Here is an 18,232-nt window from a genome sequence, read left to right on the forward strand (position 1 = left end):
TATGTGGTGTGTATTATTTTATTATATAGTTTATTTTAATAATAATTAGAATAAGTGGGAAATTAATATTATTTTGGAGTTTGGGGAGTTAATTAGAATTAATAGAATTAAGGGGGGAGTAAATGAAATAAAGGGGAGTTATTATTTTGGGAGTTAAGAAAAGAGAAATCAGAGAAACGTTTTTACGTACAACCAAGCTTTTGGGAGAAAAGGGAGAGAAGAGCAAGTAGAGCCATGAGAATCAATTGCTGTGCATTTTTTCTGCAAAACTAAGGTAAGGGTGAGGTTTACTTCAATAGTGTAGTTGATAAATTCTGATTTCGATTTTTAACAGGTTTATGTGAGAATTGGGAATTTTGGGGTTTATGTTGAATTCTAGGTTTTTGGGTGATTTGAGGGTGGAGATTGTTGTTCTGATGTCAGAAAGAAATAGGTTCTGAGTGCATACAGTAAGTTATTTCACATCTGTAAACCAATTTGGGGAGTGAAAGTGAGAAAATTGGATTTTTGGGGAAAAACCTGCATTCTGGTCGTGCTGACATTCATCACTCGCGAGTGAGCAATGTTCATAGCTCGCCCCGCGAGCAAGCCAACTCGCCATGGCGAGTACCCGTGAGAAAAACATGATTTTTGGATTGTTGTTATAAGTTGTAATATGGATAGTTTTAAGTGCTTAGATGATTTTAGAGAGGTCTGGGACAATTTTCAGATTAAAAAGATGAATAGGGAACTTAAAAATGAAGATTTAGTGAGAAAAATGTCAAAACTTCCGAGAGCACCTGTTTTGAGTTCGCCTTGAGTTCGCCATGGCGAGCAACCCGTTTTCTTGTGCTCGCCATAGCGAGTAGATGTACTCGCGAGGCGAGTTGTCCAGTTTCAGAGCTGTTTGTGATTTAATTGAATAATGTTGAATGATATTGATGTTTAAGCATGATTATGATTAATTGTGCATTTTTCTGGAATTACTGAATTGATTATGATGATCTGTTGTTGACTGGGATGTATGCTTTTATTTAATTAAATCATACATGTTGATGAATTATGGAGTTGTAAGTCATATATACATATATGCATTTGTTGAAGTTGTATGTAGATATACACAAGTGGAGTCAGTTGCATAAGCATAAAAGCGGGAGGGCTCTGGCCCTGGAACGCCTTGTTGTTCAAAGCGGGAGGACTCATGTCCTGAAACACCTTGTTGTTCAAAGCGGTGAGGGCTTAGGCCCTGAATGAATGCTTTAACCATTCAATATCCGGTGAGGGCTACTGCCCTGTAAATTGGTACCACATGCATGTGCATTGTTGAGGGGTCTTAGTGGAGTCGTTGAGTAGTTGCATGAGTCGACGTTGTTGGTTATATATACCATTGTTGTTGATGTTGTTAATGATGATATATTTATATATTGATGAATTATAATTATGTTAGGGTGTTAGATTCAATTGATGAATTTATTATCTATATTTATTGTTGTGAATCTCACCCCTTCTGCTTGAAAATGTTGCCCTTCATATGGGTAACTTGCAGGTGATCCTGAGTAGTAGGTGGTGGCTCAAGTGTCTAGGGATCTGATACGTACGGGATAGGATTTAACTGCTTATTTTCATTCCTATGTATCAAATTTTGGAACTTAATGATGTAGCCCTTTATTGGTTGTTGAATTTATGTTGATGAGGCTTTTATGCCAAGATTTATTTATGGAGAATTAAATGGTTGTCGTTGTTGCTTTTGATGCAAATATTCCGCTGCAAATTAATGATGATTTTGAAGGATGTTTATTAAATAGTTTTTATATTCTATTTAAATTTTTTTGAATGTAGTGTGACATACCCGTTTGGGATTTACTCTGATGTATGTTTAATTATTATTTAATTGCTTTTGGGTAACGGGGTGTTACAACATTGATGAGGAAGAAATAGGGGCAGACGACTTAGAATGTATTATAGTTATCGTCCTGCTACTTTTAGGATTTGCATGGATATTACCATTTGTCTTGACAGAGACATAGAAAAGAGCTATTAGTAATCTTCACCTCGAGACATTTTCATGCTTAGTATTCACTACAAATTGTTCTGTCATAGAGCAATACAAATACTATTCTACTCATCGATATTGCAACACAAAATATTTTAGAAGAACCTTTGCATTTCAGGCATCTATTAAAGGAGAGACTGAAGCTATGCCTGGTAGTATTTATATTTAGGCATTTTATTTAGACCCAAACAATGTCTACCATTGAATGGCAATCAATGTCGCATTCGAGTGCAAGGTCAATTTAGTTCGTAATATTTATGTGAGGCAATGCAATATGTAAGACAACATATCAATAAATATATTTATCTATTTAAGTTACATCAACTTTGTCAATTTAATTAATCATATTATTTTCATTTTTAAGGGATGAACCCAACAAAAACCTTTATTTTATTAATATTCCATCCAACTCAAAAAACCTAGCAATCATTAAAAAAAAAAAAATATATATATATATATATAACAAATGACTATTTCACCCATAAATCATGCGATGTGTCGTACAAAGAATAAGTGGCAACAAAGACATTTCTCGTGCATACGAATTTATTATACATATATTGATTCATCAAGAAATGAGAATTATTCTACCCACGTTTTGAATTCTTAAATAACAAATACAGACTCAAACCATCGTTAACAGAAATACAAAAATAACTAATGAAACAAATACAAAATAAAGTTAAATTACCACAAATAATATAGACCAATAATAAATACAAACAACAATGCAAAATAATTAAAAACTATAACAAAATTATTAAACCAAAACAATAATAGTAAAACACACTTGTAAAACACACTTGCAGTCGGGGCTAATGCCAATTAAGTTAACTTGAACACTTGACATCTTTTATAAGGATTGGTTACAGATAACTTGAAGTGAATGTAGTCCCAAGCATTAAATCCATTAGACAAGCAAAATTCATTCCATTCAAATCCCAGTTTAACCTAAGATGGATTATCTTTCAAAAACACCTCAAAAAAACAATGGACTCCACTATCCGTGCAAAGATAAGATTGATATACCCATTCATCCTAAGGTAATCAGCGAAGGTTTCAGGAAGCAACTGAACACGACATAAAAAATAAATAGAAATTAGCATTTTCAAAAAAAACCCAACTTTATATAAATACATAAATTTACTTAAGAAAAAAAATTCACGTAACCAATTTTGACTTTGCAACATCCATGTCAGTAAGACGAATATCGAAACCGAAAGTTTCCTGTGGATCTCCACTCCTACTATGGAAAGAAGGGGTTGAACTTGGAAAATCAGCAAGACTGAAAGATTGAACGCTCAAAACATTATCCCCACAGTAACGAAACTCAACCAAAACATCCTCGGGAAATCCATGATAGTTCTCAAGATCATCCCACCCTTTTACTATAAGTGGATGAATAACAGATTTGTTAAATTTAATCCAATGACCACCTCTTTCTTTGTTTACAACAAAGAAAGGGAACCCAAACGATCGTTAAACGTATCGACGAACGCTGGATCAATTTCTGCATGTGGCTTAACAATGGGTAATAAAAAAAAGGTGAGTCATTCAAACCAATATCCAATCACATGCAAAAAAATATACACGAATAAAATCTTTAACAACAAAATAAATGAATCTAAAACCTGAAATGACAAATGAACAACAATAAAACTCGCGAGAGGCCTATTTTGCTTGAATATCTTAATACCATCCATCAGTCAAACGAACTTGTGGCAAATTATGAAAAAAAAAAAGTAGAAGCTTAGAAACAAATGAGTGACCTGCACAAAACCTCTGAAATATTTATAGATATATTAATCATTGAGCACTCATCACCAAAAAAAAATTTATTATTGAGCACAGGGCTGATAGCATCATATTATATTCTCCAACAAAAGCAACCATACAAATAAACCTTGTCTACAAATAGAGGCCAGCACATTCAAATCCCTCAATTCCTGTACTGCAAAATTTGAATAGACACCATACTCTATGAGGCAATACAACACTATTTACTCACATGTTTGATCCAAAGGAATTGATATTAAATATTTATAAAGAAAAGTGGATAAATAGTCTACATACATGTTACAAAAAATAGAATAAAAACGTGCACATAATTTCATAAAATTTCATAATACTTACTTAAACCAAGGTAAACATTACATAGAAACATAAAACCATAGATGTTGTGAAGATTCACAACAACAACAGCAACAAACTAAATCATCCATTGTAATAACAATTACATCACCACACCACATAACTACATAATAAAACATATAGCAATCAGACAACATGGTGACGCTGTACATAAATACAAACTCTCACAGCTGGATCCAGCACGGTCAGATAGATCTTATCAGAAAGCTTCAAATGCAAACTCTTGACAAAATCATATCATCCATTAGTCAAGAACTTCTCATCCAACCCATCAGGCTTTGTAATAGTCCTCACGGTACATTGCACCGTATAACTAGAAAAAACCTCAAAGACATGAACATGATGTGGGTTCAAAAATGGAAATCTCTGAACAACGAACTGCGGAAAATGCTACAGAAAAATTCAAACAAATACAAATAAATACCACTATTCAGCAATACACAAAAAATAAGAATAGGTGCAAACTTTACTAACCAGTACGCTCTCTCCCTTTGCAATAGAATCAGTGACTTTCACAGCCCAATTGTAGGAATACCCATCATAACACTCATCAGAAACATCATCAGAATCACTTCGAAATGAACAGTTACCATCGTTATCACCATTGAGACAAAGTCTCGTGGAAAACTCGGTGGAAAGACATACACTATCCTCATTCAACTCCTCGTGAGCAATTTCCATGCGAAAGTGATTGTCAATAGGTTGATATGACAACATCACCGTTTGAGGATTTTGGAATCCACATTTATGAGAAATCATGATTCCTCCCGTAATGATATAATGACTAGTAATGCAAGAGGTGTCGATGCAAATGGAATTTTCAACCAAGTCCTTAATCCAACCACGACTCTGCTTGATCAATTCATGCTTCCAATCATTCATAAAACGAACAGGCACCTCTATATGATCCTGCCAAATTTCAATAAAAATGATACTCAGTATACTCAAATATGAACAAACATATACAACTAAAAAACAGCCGTAGAATACCTCATCAGGATAGACAGTGGTTCGGAAACAATTCAAAGGTTCATAACTGCCACCGACATGGTTACTAATGAATCAAACAAAATAAAATAAAAAACACCAAGTTAGGTCCTAAGCTGGCAATAGCAATGCGACAATAAAATACATCAGAGAATAAAAAATGGACATCACTACTACAAATTCTGGCGAATATACTAAATGGGGCAAATAACACTACTATTCCTTCATTTTTTTATAAAAAAACAAAAAACAGAACCAATCGTTCAAAACAATTAAAACTCTCCTAATACAACATATCCTACATACATCTTCCACCCAATTCAAGCTATACTCAATGATTAAGTATTATGACCCTACATACATCTTGCACAAATGAGGTATAACAACCAACCTAATGTCATACGTTTGGTAAATATATTAACCAATTTATTAAAATCAGGCACAAACAAAAAATCACCAACTAAAATACTACACCATGGCAACTAATATCCTACATAGTATGTATGTTAATTGATAAACCATCGCAACCACACAACAACAATATAAATTTCTTCCAACTAAAACACCAGAGAAAAAAATATAATGATCAACCCTTTATAGACGAAAAAAGGCACGTTTGCTGCTGCAAGACACATGAATCATGATAAACTACCAATAAAAACAACAAATCATGACTATTTTTTCATTAACCACTTACGGAGTGCTGAGGAATGCCATCTTTGGAAGATGAAAGAGACTGTCGTGAGTGCCAATTCGAAAGCGATAGGAAGAAAGAAAGGCCAGAAACCCTACCCATGTACCATGCTGCAATCCATCTGGGTCAGGCAACCCGACCAATAAAGGTCGCTAGCCTACGGGCCCAATTGAACCAAGCTCAATTACACATTTTTATTGAACGTATTTGCCTCACTTCTGCTAATTGAACGTGAGCCAAAAAATACTACACCTCCTAAGCACATAAATAAATAAACAAATCAAATACAAAGATATAGTTCTTTAGTGTAAAAAAATAAAAATACATGCACATAATCCTCGTATTAAAAAGTATAAAAGTTAAAAAAATGATCATTGATAAAAAAAAATGGACACATACCTGACCAATTAATGCTCCATGGAAGACAAACACAAACAAATTTAACTTAACAACGACAAATGAAAAAAAAATTACATATAATTAAACATGTTCCTAAGCCTTGATCTACGGAACAGGATTGACGAATCCCTTTTTTTTAAAAACTTCTGGATAAACAATATTGATGGTAGAGTTTGAAGATTCCCCATGGTCATCAGCAATCAGTATTTTCAAGCCTGATATAGTTTTCACCCGAGACATAGCAACGTACAACTAACCATGTGTAAAGACAGGCCTTGGTAAATATAAACCAACATGAGACAGTGTCTGACCCTGACTCTTATTAATAGTCATGGCAAAACAAAGACACAACATAAATTAACGTCTCTGAAAAACAATCGGAGCATTTGAGTCTGAAGGTATCAAGTTCATGCATGGGATATAAGCCATCTCCGAGGAATGAGATCCATTTACAACTCGTGCAGTAATCACATTTTGCCCCAAACTAACCACAGTTAATCGGGTTCCATTGCAAAGGCCAGAAGCAACATCAATATTCCTTAAAAGCATGACAGAAACACCTACTTTAAAACAAAGTCTATGATTTGGCATCCTAGAACATTTGATATCATTAAAAAATTTAGGAGTAATTCATCGACGATCTATTCCAACTTCTTCATCGCACTTCAAAACAGTATCACAACTCAAATATTCTTTCTCTTCACCAGGAACCAACGAAAGGACGTAATCATTAACCTTCTCAACCAATTCCAACGTAGGAGCCAGAATAGCACGATCTTGGAAAAAGGAGGACTCTTTCATATTTGACAATAAATTAGGATAAGTTGATTCAACAATATCTCCAACATGATTCCCTGAATTTTTAAGACAAATATCATCTGGAATCTCAATCACTGCCTCCCCATCATTGTCAATGCCCAATTTTCCATCACCAACATCCAAAATCCATCTAGCAAATAATCTCAAAGACGCATCATCCTGACCATTTGTGGGAAACTGCAACCTTATATTCTTTGTCAACTTCAACACCCTACAACGCCGCCACAACATAGAAGAATTTATGCATGCATCAACAATATCAGCACGACCTCTTTTTGGAACGACAGGTAGAATTTGTCTAAAATCTCCACCCAAAACAACTGTCTTACCACCAAATGGTAAATTTGAAGCACCATCAACAACATTACTCATTATATCACGCATTGTTCTATCAAAAGCCTCAAAAGCCAAACGACTTATCATTGGTGCTTCGTCCCAAATTATCAAACTTGCCATTGTCAACAGCTGAGCCTTATTGCCTTCCTTTTCAATGGTGCAACCAGATTCTTCTAACAACATCAAAGGTATACTAAATTGAGAATGAGCAGTACGACCCCTAGGAAGAAGCAAGGATGCAATACTGCTTGACGCAACATTAAGTACAATCTTCCCCTCTGAGCGAAAATGATAAGAAAGCGCATTCCAAAGAAATGTTTTCCCAATTCCACCATAACCATCAACAAAAAACATATGGTCTAGCTCATTATCAACAACATTTACAATTTTTTCATATGCAGACAATTGGTCACTATTTAGCAGCTTGAAATGTTCCTCATGCTTTGCAAACATCTCTTCATGATCATACCACAATTCATTGGCCAACAAAACATTATTAAAAATAACAGGAGACGGGTTCAAAATCTTTGGCATGCAATCATACTCACTCAACTCTTTACCATTCAATCTCAAGAACTTGTCAATGTCAATCAAACAAAACTGCTTTAAATCATCTTCTGAAATAACCAAATCTGTGAACACATAATGAAAAACAATAGCTAATAACATTAAATTAAATTAAATCAATCGAAAAAACAATCTTAATATATACATATATATACATGCATATCTTTAAACGAAAATGAAAAATCACTAACCTGGAGAATTCAGAGTCCTCCGTCGTTCATAAAGAATGCCCTCAGAAAGAATATGCCAAGTTTGATTCCACACGTTTAAAGGGTCGCTCATACATGAAGTTAGCAGCAAGCTAGTGAACACCTTGCGAATGCTAGATCCCGAACCAACCACAACAATCTCGCTAATAAGATCGATAAATTGTCGATCATTAGCAAGCAATCCTAATGCAGCACAGGCCTCTCGATAAGAATTATAAACATGACCGTCAACAGTTCGAATATCTTCAAATGAGGTACATCCAATCTGACGATTCAGTAGTAAACGCATGCAGTACAATTCTTTGGTACCTGGCGGAACAAAAGTCAACCTCCCAACCGACTGTCCACTCTTCTACAAATGCCAAGATCGATTTTCCACATTATAAGTAAACTTCCTGGGAAACTGAACATAAGTGAGATTCCAACTCTGAGAATAATTTCGATTAGCATCCATCCAAGCAAGAAACATGGTTCTTTTGTGTCTATTTCGAGTTAAAACATTATCAGGTCTTGAACTATCCCTAAACATTATCCTTTGTTCACCATGTAAATGAAATGTCAACCTCTTAACTGCAGGATATCGACAATGAACATCAAACCCAAAAATTCTCCATATGGATTCTGAAGGAGACAGATATCTACAATCGTAGTACTACTGTATCTCATCAACAGATGGTTCTTCTGAAGTCTCTAACGTGGCAGTAACTCTATCAACACCCTTAGTGATATACTTAAACAAATACTTGATAGAATTTGATTTGTTGCAAAACTCAATGTTAATATGAGCATGATACTTCATAATTAACTTTGGATTATAAGGAACAACACTACGATTATCAAGTTGAATACCATTCTTTAACACTGTGACCCCAGTATCCCTGTGTAACACCCCGTTTTCTCAACTTGAATTTTTTTGCATAAATCAGAGTAAACAACTAAAACAGGATGCTACACTTCTTTCAAATACAAATATAGTAAAGTTACTATTCATTTCAATCATCTCATGTCATCAATTTAAATCTCAAATGCAGCGGAAAACATTTAAATTCAACATCGTGTTGGCATAATGGCCTCAATTTAAACAACTTATTAAAATCCAGTCTAGATAAATCTTCAAATCAAATCAACAATTTATTCATGAAAATTCATAAAGTAATACGTAAGGAATAGAAAATAGCAACAAAATCCCATCCCGTTACGTATCAGAGCACCTAAAGACACACGTGAGAGATAGTCTACTTCACGACAACAACTAACAACAACTTATTCTCGATCACCTACAAATTACCCATACGAAGGGCAACATTTCCAAGCAGAAGGGGTGAGATTTCACATTCAATAATAATGAGCATATAATTCATCAAAAGCATTTAACAACTTAAACTTCATCAATTAATAATATTAACTCTTCTTATAATACTTCATTAATAACTCAACCAACTTCTAATCATCATTAACTTCATATTCATCACATTATATACAACATCATATAGCACATAATAATCAGATCATAAATATCATCATATAACGACATAATCTTCACATCATAAAAATCATCTTATAACAACATAAACATCATCTTATAACAACACATCATAAACATCATCTTATAACAACATAGACAACACATCATAAACATCATCTTATAACAACATAAACAACACATCATATACATCATCATAAGCACTTCATTAACAACATGTGGATATAAAACAACTCAACAACTTAACAACTCATGGATGACAACTCATCAACAACGACTTTGACTCGACAATGCAACTTCGACTTCTTAATCATGCATGTGGTACCAATCCAAGGCATCAAGCCCCCAACATATTGAGCATAAATACACTCCCAGGGCATCAAACCCTCAACTTAAAGAGCAAAAGCTCACAGGGCATCAAGCCCTCAACGTATTGAGCATAAATACTCTCAGGGCATCAAACCCTCAACTTAAAGAGCAAAAGCTCACAGGGAATCAAACCCTCAACGTAAATGAGTATGCATGGACTCAACAACTAATGCAACGACAACGAACAACTTCAACGACATCGACAACAACTTACAACTTTAACGACATTGACAACAACTTACAACTTTAACAACTTGACCAACATATGCAACTTAATGATTTAATAATCAATACAGCAGAGACAACAACATACAACAACTTCACAACATAGCATCATTAATAATAACAACTTGAATGGTATAACAAAATTATTTTCTATATCATACCTTTTGCACATAAATATATGTATTTCAAATTATCCAACAAAGATATTCACGTCAAACCAAATTAGATCCATCACAACATATATTAAATACTCTTAAACACCCTAGTTGAACTCATAGTACTTCTAGTTTTGAGGTTTGGAATTATTCCTTAAGTTTTGGATTAACTTAGAAACAGTTATGCTGAATTTTCATAAGATTTCACTAAGACCTCCTTGGAGTATTTTCATCATATCTCAAGAACCAAAAATCATTTTCACGTCCAACTAAAACCACTGGAAAGCTAACTCAATTATCTACAACTTTCATGTTTACACCAAAGGCCAATTCAAAACAGAAACGTGTGAAAAAGACGCAAGAACATGAAATAGGACGTGTTGTCAGAGAGCGACTCGGGAAAAACCCATTTTTCACCCCCAAAATCCCAATTTTAACTTCCCTATGCCCAAATTTGATCCAAAAACTTGTCTAACCATTTCTATACATGTTAAGGCACTCAAAACCATATAAAACATTGCACTAAAAATAACCCATGATCTGAACATCAATTCTACACAAATTCAACGGATTTTCTACTCTATTAACAACCAATTACAACTTCAAAACCTAATTCCCAAATTCTCATAACTACAACCTACAACATGCTAAACTCAATTTCAGAATTATACAACTTAGAATTAGAGAAAGTTAGTCCCACCCTTACCTTAAATTAGATGATCGGACTCTACAAGATTGCTCCTCTTCTCACAAGATTCTTCTCTTCTCTGACTTCTCTCTTCTCTTGGTTTTCTCCCTTTTTCTCCAAAAATAGGCTCCACGTAATCCTTATTTTCTAATTCTAACTCTCCCCTTTTATATAAATCTTTAACCTACGTATTTTCTCTTATTTCCAAATCTGCCCTCAAAGTCTCAATATTCTATCCTAATATATATATAATATAAAATATTTCTATAACAAATATATCTTTATAACAAATATATTTCTACAACATATATATTTCTTCACCAAATAACAAATATATTTATACATCAGATAACATATATATTTCTACTACACCAAATAACAAATATATTTCTACACTAGATAACATATATATTTATACACCAGATAACATATATATTTCTACACCAAATAACATAATATTTCCACACCAAATAACGTAATATTTCCACACGAAATAACAAATATATTTCTACACCACATAACATATATATTATACTAATAAATATCAACATATAACATAACAAAATATCACTCATCAAAATAAATCGACTAAATTATAAAAAGACATCTAAACTCAATAAAATAAATAAATAATAAAATAGGGCATTACACCCTGCGTCGATATACTGGATATCCACTCTCATCGAAGGTGGTCCTAGGAACAAATTTCTTTGGATAAAACTTCGTGCAATGCCGATCCTTCATGCAAGGAGAGCCTAATCTAGCAAAACCACATGGGCACAGTAGAAAATAACTCTGGGTACATTTGTGAATCTGGAAGCTCAGCACATATAATCGAATTTATTGCCTTAGGGGAATCAAACTTATCGCGTGAATCAAGCCATAGTAAACCCGAGCGAATCTGACTTTGATTCTTTCTAACATAAGACAATCTCTGGTTCTCAACCATAGAATACAAATCAACGATGAATTGTTGAAAAAGTCTCATTCCCTGGAAGATAACCGAGTTCTCATTATCACGTTTTTGTAAGCGATAAGCCACAAATTCACGAAGCGAGACACGCACACGTTTCTTTACAGAGCCAGTTGTAGTACGATGATTGAGTTTGATCTTCTCTTCATATCGATCCTCCCCCAATGGAAAAAGAACAGGGTACTGGAGTGGAATATATTTTGAATGGGTTTCATGTATACGACGCAAACCTCCATCCTTCTCCCTCACAACAATGTCTCTACCATCTTCAAAACTATCGAAATCTCCAACAATCAAAGCAACAACCTCACTTATCTCTGGAACGTTGTACACCCGCGAATCAAAATTTCTATTTCGAAACAAACGCAACTTCACTGGAACGTCAACATTAGCCTCACGAAAATCACGAACCATCCTAAATTTTTTAACTAATAAGTTACATTCATCCATAAGTTTCATCAAATCTTGAACCAAAGAACGGTCAAGACCATTCCCATCTGAAAGTTCACTGTGATAATTAAGTCACCAAAAATTATAAATTTACTATGGATCAAATAAAATAGACACATATACTTCTATAGCTAGCGATATTACCTTAACATTGATCCATGCAAATAAAAATTAGGAATTTAAAGTAAATTTACCACAAAATAAATAGTCCAAAACACGAAAAACGCACCTGAAATGCGACATACGATTAGAAACTTCATTTTTGGTGTCTTAGATGTACAACTGTGCAAACTTAGGTGTCTGCCCTTCTTCTGGAACCAAACTTCCAATACGATGATATTTTTGCCCAGATATGATAAACTGTGGTGGACCATGACCATCATTTCTCCCGGTGTCCACCCTCCCACCCAAAGACGTGAATGCAAACATATTGTTGTAAGATCTTATATTGGATAGAAAATGTCTAGATTTGGCATCTGTCCCACTGAACAAATTCCTCATGAGAGGGGGCGGTTCAGTCATGAATGGAAGAGTAATGTTACCTTGCATACAACCTAGGGAAGTCTTGGGTGTGGTTGTAACAACATCCTTGCGAGCCCTCTCGGCATATCACACCCTAGCGAAACATTTCTGGCACACGGTATTCATTTCCCCAATATCGAGATATTCTATTAAAAAATAACTAATAGCATGTCATAAAAAAAAAATCCTAAGAGAACAAAATTAAAATAGCTATCAACGAAAAACTAAGACAACGGAAAAACAAAAAAATTATCGATCCATCAGTGCATATAAACATTGCATGAAAGGCAAAATATGCCAAAATTCTATACAAATCCTAATATGCTAACATTCTGTACCTTGTACCTCCCCATCACGGAAAAGACCCAAATTCGATGATTCAACTCGGTTAGTGACAACGTTGTGTGATTCTTCACATAATGCATCAGAAATACTTGTCAATAAACAAATAAGCAGACTTTAGAATAAGTAAAGTATCAACTAATTCAAAAGAAAAAAAAAACGAAACAGTGTTCGCAAAGTAGAACAGTGAACGAAAACTTCAATACCCAAAGCTGGATTCTGCAAACAATGAGGATTCAAGCTGGATGATGTTGGAATATAGGAGTTGTGCCTATACACTATAATTAGAAAAAATGATATGTGTTGGTCAGACTGGATAATATACACTATAACTCAAGCCAAATTAATTCAAACAACTCACAACCACGTCTAAGTACAGGCCGAATCCTTGGAGGCTGGCTCCTCATTCTCTTAAGCTTTTGCATTCTCTCTAACCTCCTTTGTCTTGCAATGGCCGCAGGTGAGACATCATCTTGGAAATCCATGTAACAGTATATGGACTGATTTCAAACAAACATTGAAGTTAAAAATTAAGAATTCAGATTGAACAGCTTAAATCATATGAAAGAACCGAGAAAGGGGTGAAGACAACTTAAAAGGGGAATGGCAGAAAAAGGATGTAGGCAACAAAAACAACTACAAACTCACAATGGCAAGCTAAATTGGTATTGGTGTATAAGGACAATACATCCTATGCAACCCTAGGGATTAGCAAGGCATGTGTCACCGAGATAATAGAATAAAGCAAATGTCATTTTGAGGTAGCATAGGAAACTTTAGCTCTAATACATACCACTAAAAAGCAGCATCTATGAAAGCATCTGACAGACCATATAAAAAAACAAAAGCTGCATCTATGAAAGCATCTTTTTTAACAAATGGTAAGACACTTTTTGATTCTCTAATATGGATTCTATTAACATATCAAAGTTGTGCTTATGCATCAATTATCAATTATAATTAACCAACACATCTTTAACAAATCCGTTGACAATATTCTTCATCATTTATAATTAACCAACATATCTTCAACAAATCACATATTGAGTAAGATAAAATGCACACATAATTCTCCCATCAAATGAGATAAGCATTGAATATTTAATCACCTCTAAATACCAAAATAATTCAACTACTGACAGCTGCGGCGTTTTTTTTTTTATAAGTCACTGCATTATGAATTTCCACCTAAAATTAATCCAACATACAGAAATGATATACTTCGAGGGGCTTGTAAAGTGTCCCGGCATCGTTACTCCACTATAAAGCTGTGATCAGATGACGTGCACCGGTGGGAGGGCAATTTTACTATCCGACGAAAGTCACACATAATAGGGTGTCCCTTATATGGCATTGAGTAATGCACATATAGTTAATGTATTAAGAAAATACGCAACGGATTCTAACTTGTCCTGCAAGCAACATCTTGAGTTATACGGAAAAGGAGAAATAAAAGAATTTTCAGCAATTTGAATCCGGGGGTGAACGGAACAACAGAGCAATGAACGCTGATATTCCGACGTATACACATCGTGAATGGGGCTGAAACCCAACACGATAGTCTTCTAAGATAATATCGGAATTCTAATTTGGCATCGAAGTCCCTACGGATGACTGCTGCAAATTTTGCGTTACTTTAGCTGCTGTTACTACTACGTGGCTGTGATGCGTTGAGAATTTGTTAGTAGTTATCACTATTTTGCATTTTTCCTACCTTCAGTGCTGTCACGCATTTTCTGCTATCGTATAGCGTTAGCATGTTTGCTTTAATAATGACAGTTTTGAATTATGAAAAGGAAGGTATCATGAACTATGCCTTTTGCCAAAAACCTTGCCTAATAATACTATGGGATTTAAAAAAAAAGAAGAAAGAGTCAATCAAGCATACAAAGCATCACACAAGCATCTATCATGTATAGAGCCCTGCTATGTAAAGCAGACAATAAAAACTAAAAAAAAACTACTAAAAAGCACAAATATATGACTAAAAAATTATAGACAAAGAGGTCAGGAAAAAATGGTTGCTTAAAAAAAAAAGAAACTAAATAAATCAACAAATGCTTACAATCAAATGAGGTTCAGAACAACAAACCAAAGATTTAGACAGTAAACCTCTCCTCTACGCTTAAATGAATTACTCTGCCCCAACAGATGCCTACAATATGGCTAAAACACTATCTTGACAGCAAAATAGAGTAAAAAAAAAAAGTCAAGTAAAGCATTATACATTTAAGGGATAAATAGTGATGAACTCAATGCAAAGAAACAAATGTATGCTTCTACCAACAGAAATAAAAGAGCAAAAACCTTTCTAGAAATTCAAACAAACTTATAATTAAACTTAAAGTGCATAGCTAGTACATAACAACCATTACAGTCCAACAAAAGGAGTACATAACATGAAATTAAATCAAACCTAGCAAGCTTCAGCACAAGGAAATCACAATACACACATACAACGCAATACATAACTGGCTACACATAATAATAACAATTAGGGTACATAATCAAAGCCTTCTCTTCTTTAAGTCAGAGGGAGAAGCTTCATCCTTGGAACCACAAGACAGAGTCAAGTAATCCTTTTTGGCATCACAGTTTCTCCAGAATTCAGACCGAATGAAAGGAAAATCAGATGAACCCTCGACCTTGGAACCAAGGGACAAGGTCAAGAAATCATCGTGGCCAGCTACACACCCATGATCAGGAGCAACTCCAACTGAAACAACACCACTTATAGCAGAAACACAGACAAAACTTGGGCACTTAGATACAAAGGAATCAACATTTTCAAACTTAACCATAGTTGCAGAATTTTTCCCCTTAGAACATCGGCACGGAGTTGGCAAGCTCCGCTTGGACCCAGAATGCTCAAAGACATGACCATCTCGAGAACAATCCTCAGCATCAACATCAATAGCATTAGCAATAGAGTCACCCAAAGAACCACTAGCACCAAGAATGCGAACCTTCTTCAGAGAGTCTTTCCATGTAAGCGTCCCATCAGCAGTGACACAATATCCACCCCTCGAATCATACACTTTGCCAGAAGGGCTGGTGGTGATTGCAGTAAAGGTCGGATGGAACTTGGACTGGACAACAAAAACAATATCAATGAACAATTTTCCCATTGTACAATGCAACATCTGAACACGCAGGACTATTGAGAAAAATGTTAATACAAAATGACATAGTTCACTAAGCAAAATCCAATTACCTTATGGGGAGTATAGTGTCACCAATTGAGACGATAAGCATTAATGAGCCCTTGATCATCGGTAATCTGAACAACCTCAAAAGCATCACCAGAAGTAGCATTAAATCCAAGTGTCTTCCTAACAATAAACAACAACTTTTTACCTTGAAGTAGCTCCATACCAATTGCAGTGGCAACAACATTAGGACCCTTATAGATGAAAAGTTAGAAAAATATGTTAGATGATAAAATCTTAGACAATATAATGAACACATAGGCAAAAAACTGATCCCATGTAATTGTTAGAACTGGGTATTTACCAAAGCATTGTAATTCTTAGAACTGATGCCATGCAGTAGATCATCAAAAAACTCCAATACAGCTGCATCAGTATCATCAACCACTAAAATCTTGACCCTAGTCCAGTGATAAAATAACCTTCAGCAAACCTAAAACATACTTCAAACTAATTAAAAACCACTGACAATGAATAAAGACACCCAATATTACCTTAACATAACCTTGAAAACACTCATATCACAATGACGGCAGTAATACGCACCATTACGCATAGGTAAAATTCTCTGACAAACACACATAGGATACCACCATGTATGGGACTCAATGCATTCAACCACTTCTGCATACACAACAAATAAACCATCCTCAACCGATTGCACCAGCTCATACACTTTCTTAACAGGATACATCCGCCTAAACTGAGAAGTATCCGAGGTAATTAGACTTCTAACGACCCTCCATCTCACCAAAGGGCAACATGGATCAGACCGCAAAATACTGCAAATGCGACAAATGAAAAAAATGATTAGGACCTCTAACAAACTAAATTTATTTCCTAAACTATCATCACATAATATACCGGCACATACTCATTTCTAAACTGAAGAGCTTCACCTATGTGAGGATTCAAAAGCAACCTAGTAACATCCTTAAAAGATTCCAGATAGAAGGCACCTATGATTCACAAATGAAAAAAAAGACCATCACAGAAAACACCAATAAACCAAAAACAGTGACTGAAAGACAAGATGAAGTGCTTGAAAAAACCTGTTTCTCTATTGATCTTTGCAAACTGCAGAACAACAACAGGTAAGCCAGGAGATGAGTTATTGACCATTTCCTGAAACAACCCAACGTAGGCTCCATACAAAACACAATCAAATCTTCCCCTGCAAATTTTAACACATATCTCCACACGAACAACCTCTAAAACAGGAACCAGACACAAAACCAAAAAAACTGATTTTTACAAAGATACACACATAAGGTCAGTTAGTTCAAACTTCAACACTGTAGTCATGGTCCCAGTGGAATCCTCAGCATTATGATAGGAAATCGCAGTTAGGAGTCCAATAACATCTACAAAATGACCACACATCAACCAATGGAAAACATCACCAAAAAATAATAAATTTTTGAAAAAAAAAACATAACTTACATCCTCAACATTATGATAGGAAATCGCAGTTAGGAGTCCAATAACATCTACAAAACAACCACACATCAACCAATGGAAAACATCACTAAAAAATAATAAATTTTTGAAAAAAAACATAACTTACCAATCAAATGGCCTACACCAAGAGATGGCCGAGCTAAAATATGAGATGAAAGCGG

General features: G+C 34.7%; 2 protein-coding genes across 2 annotated transcripts; both read right to left on the reverse strand.

Moving 5' to 3' along the window:
- Positions 1-3,193: 3,193 nt before the first annotated feature.
- Positions 3,194-5,906, reverse strand: LOC120578137 (uncharacterized). Its single transcript, XM_039830330.1, has 7 exons — positions 5,868-5,906; positions 5,174-5,237; positions 4,658-5,092; positions 4,490-4,573; positions 4,346-4,405; positions 4,166-4,241; positions 3,194-3,420 (listed from the first exon to the last, which is right to left on the reverse strand). Exons 1-7 carry the CDS (start codon positions 5,885-5,887, stop codon positions 3,194-3,196), a joined length of 966 nt encoding a protein of 321 aa, XP_039686264.1. The 5' UTR covers positions 5,888-5,906.
- Positions 5,907-6,893: 987 nt separating this feature from the next.
- Positions 6,894-8,483, reverse strand: LOC112418551 (uncharacterized). The gene is made up of 2 exons (XM_024774946.1): positions 8,177-8,483; positions 6,894-8,050 (listed from the first exon to the last, which is right to left on the reverse strand). The coding sequence occupies exons 1-2, from the start codon at positions 8,481-8,483 to the stop codon at positions 6,894-6,896; spliced, it is 1,464 nt and encodes a 487-aa protein (XP_024630714.1).
- Positions 8,484-18,232: the final 9,749 nt, after the last annotated feature.

Source organism: Medicago truncatula, chromosome 1 (assembly GCF_003473485.1).
Source record: "Medicago truncatula cultivar Jemalong A17 chromosome 1, MtrunA17r5.0-ANR, whole genome shotgun sequence".
NCBI lineage: Eukaryota > Viridiplantae > Streptophyta > Magnoliopsida > Fabales > Fabaceae > Medicago > Medicago truncatula.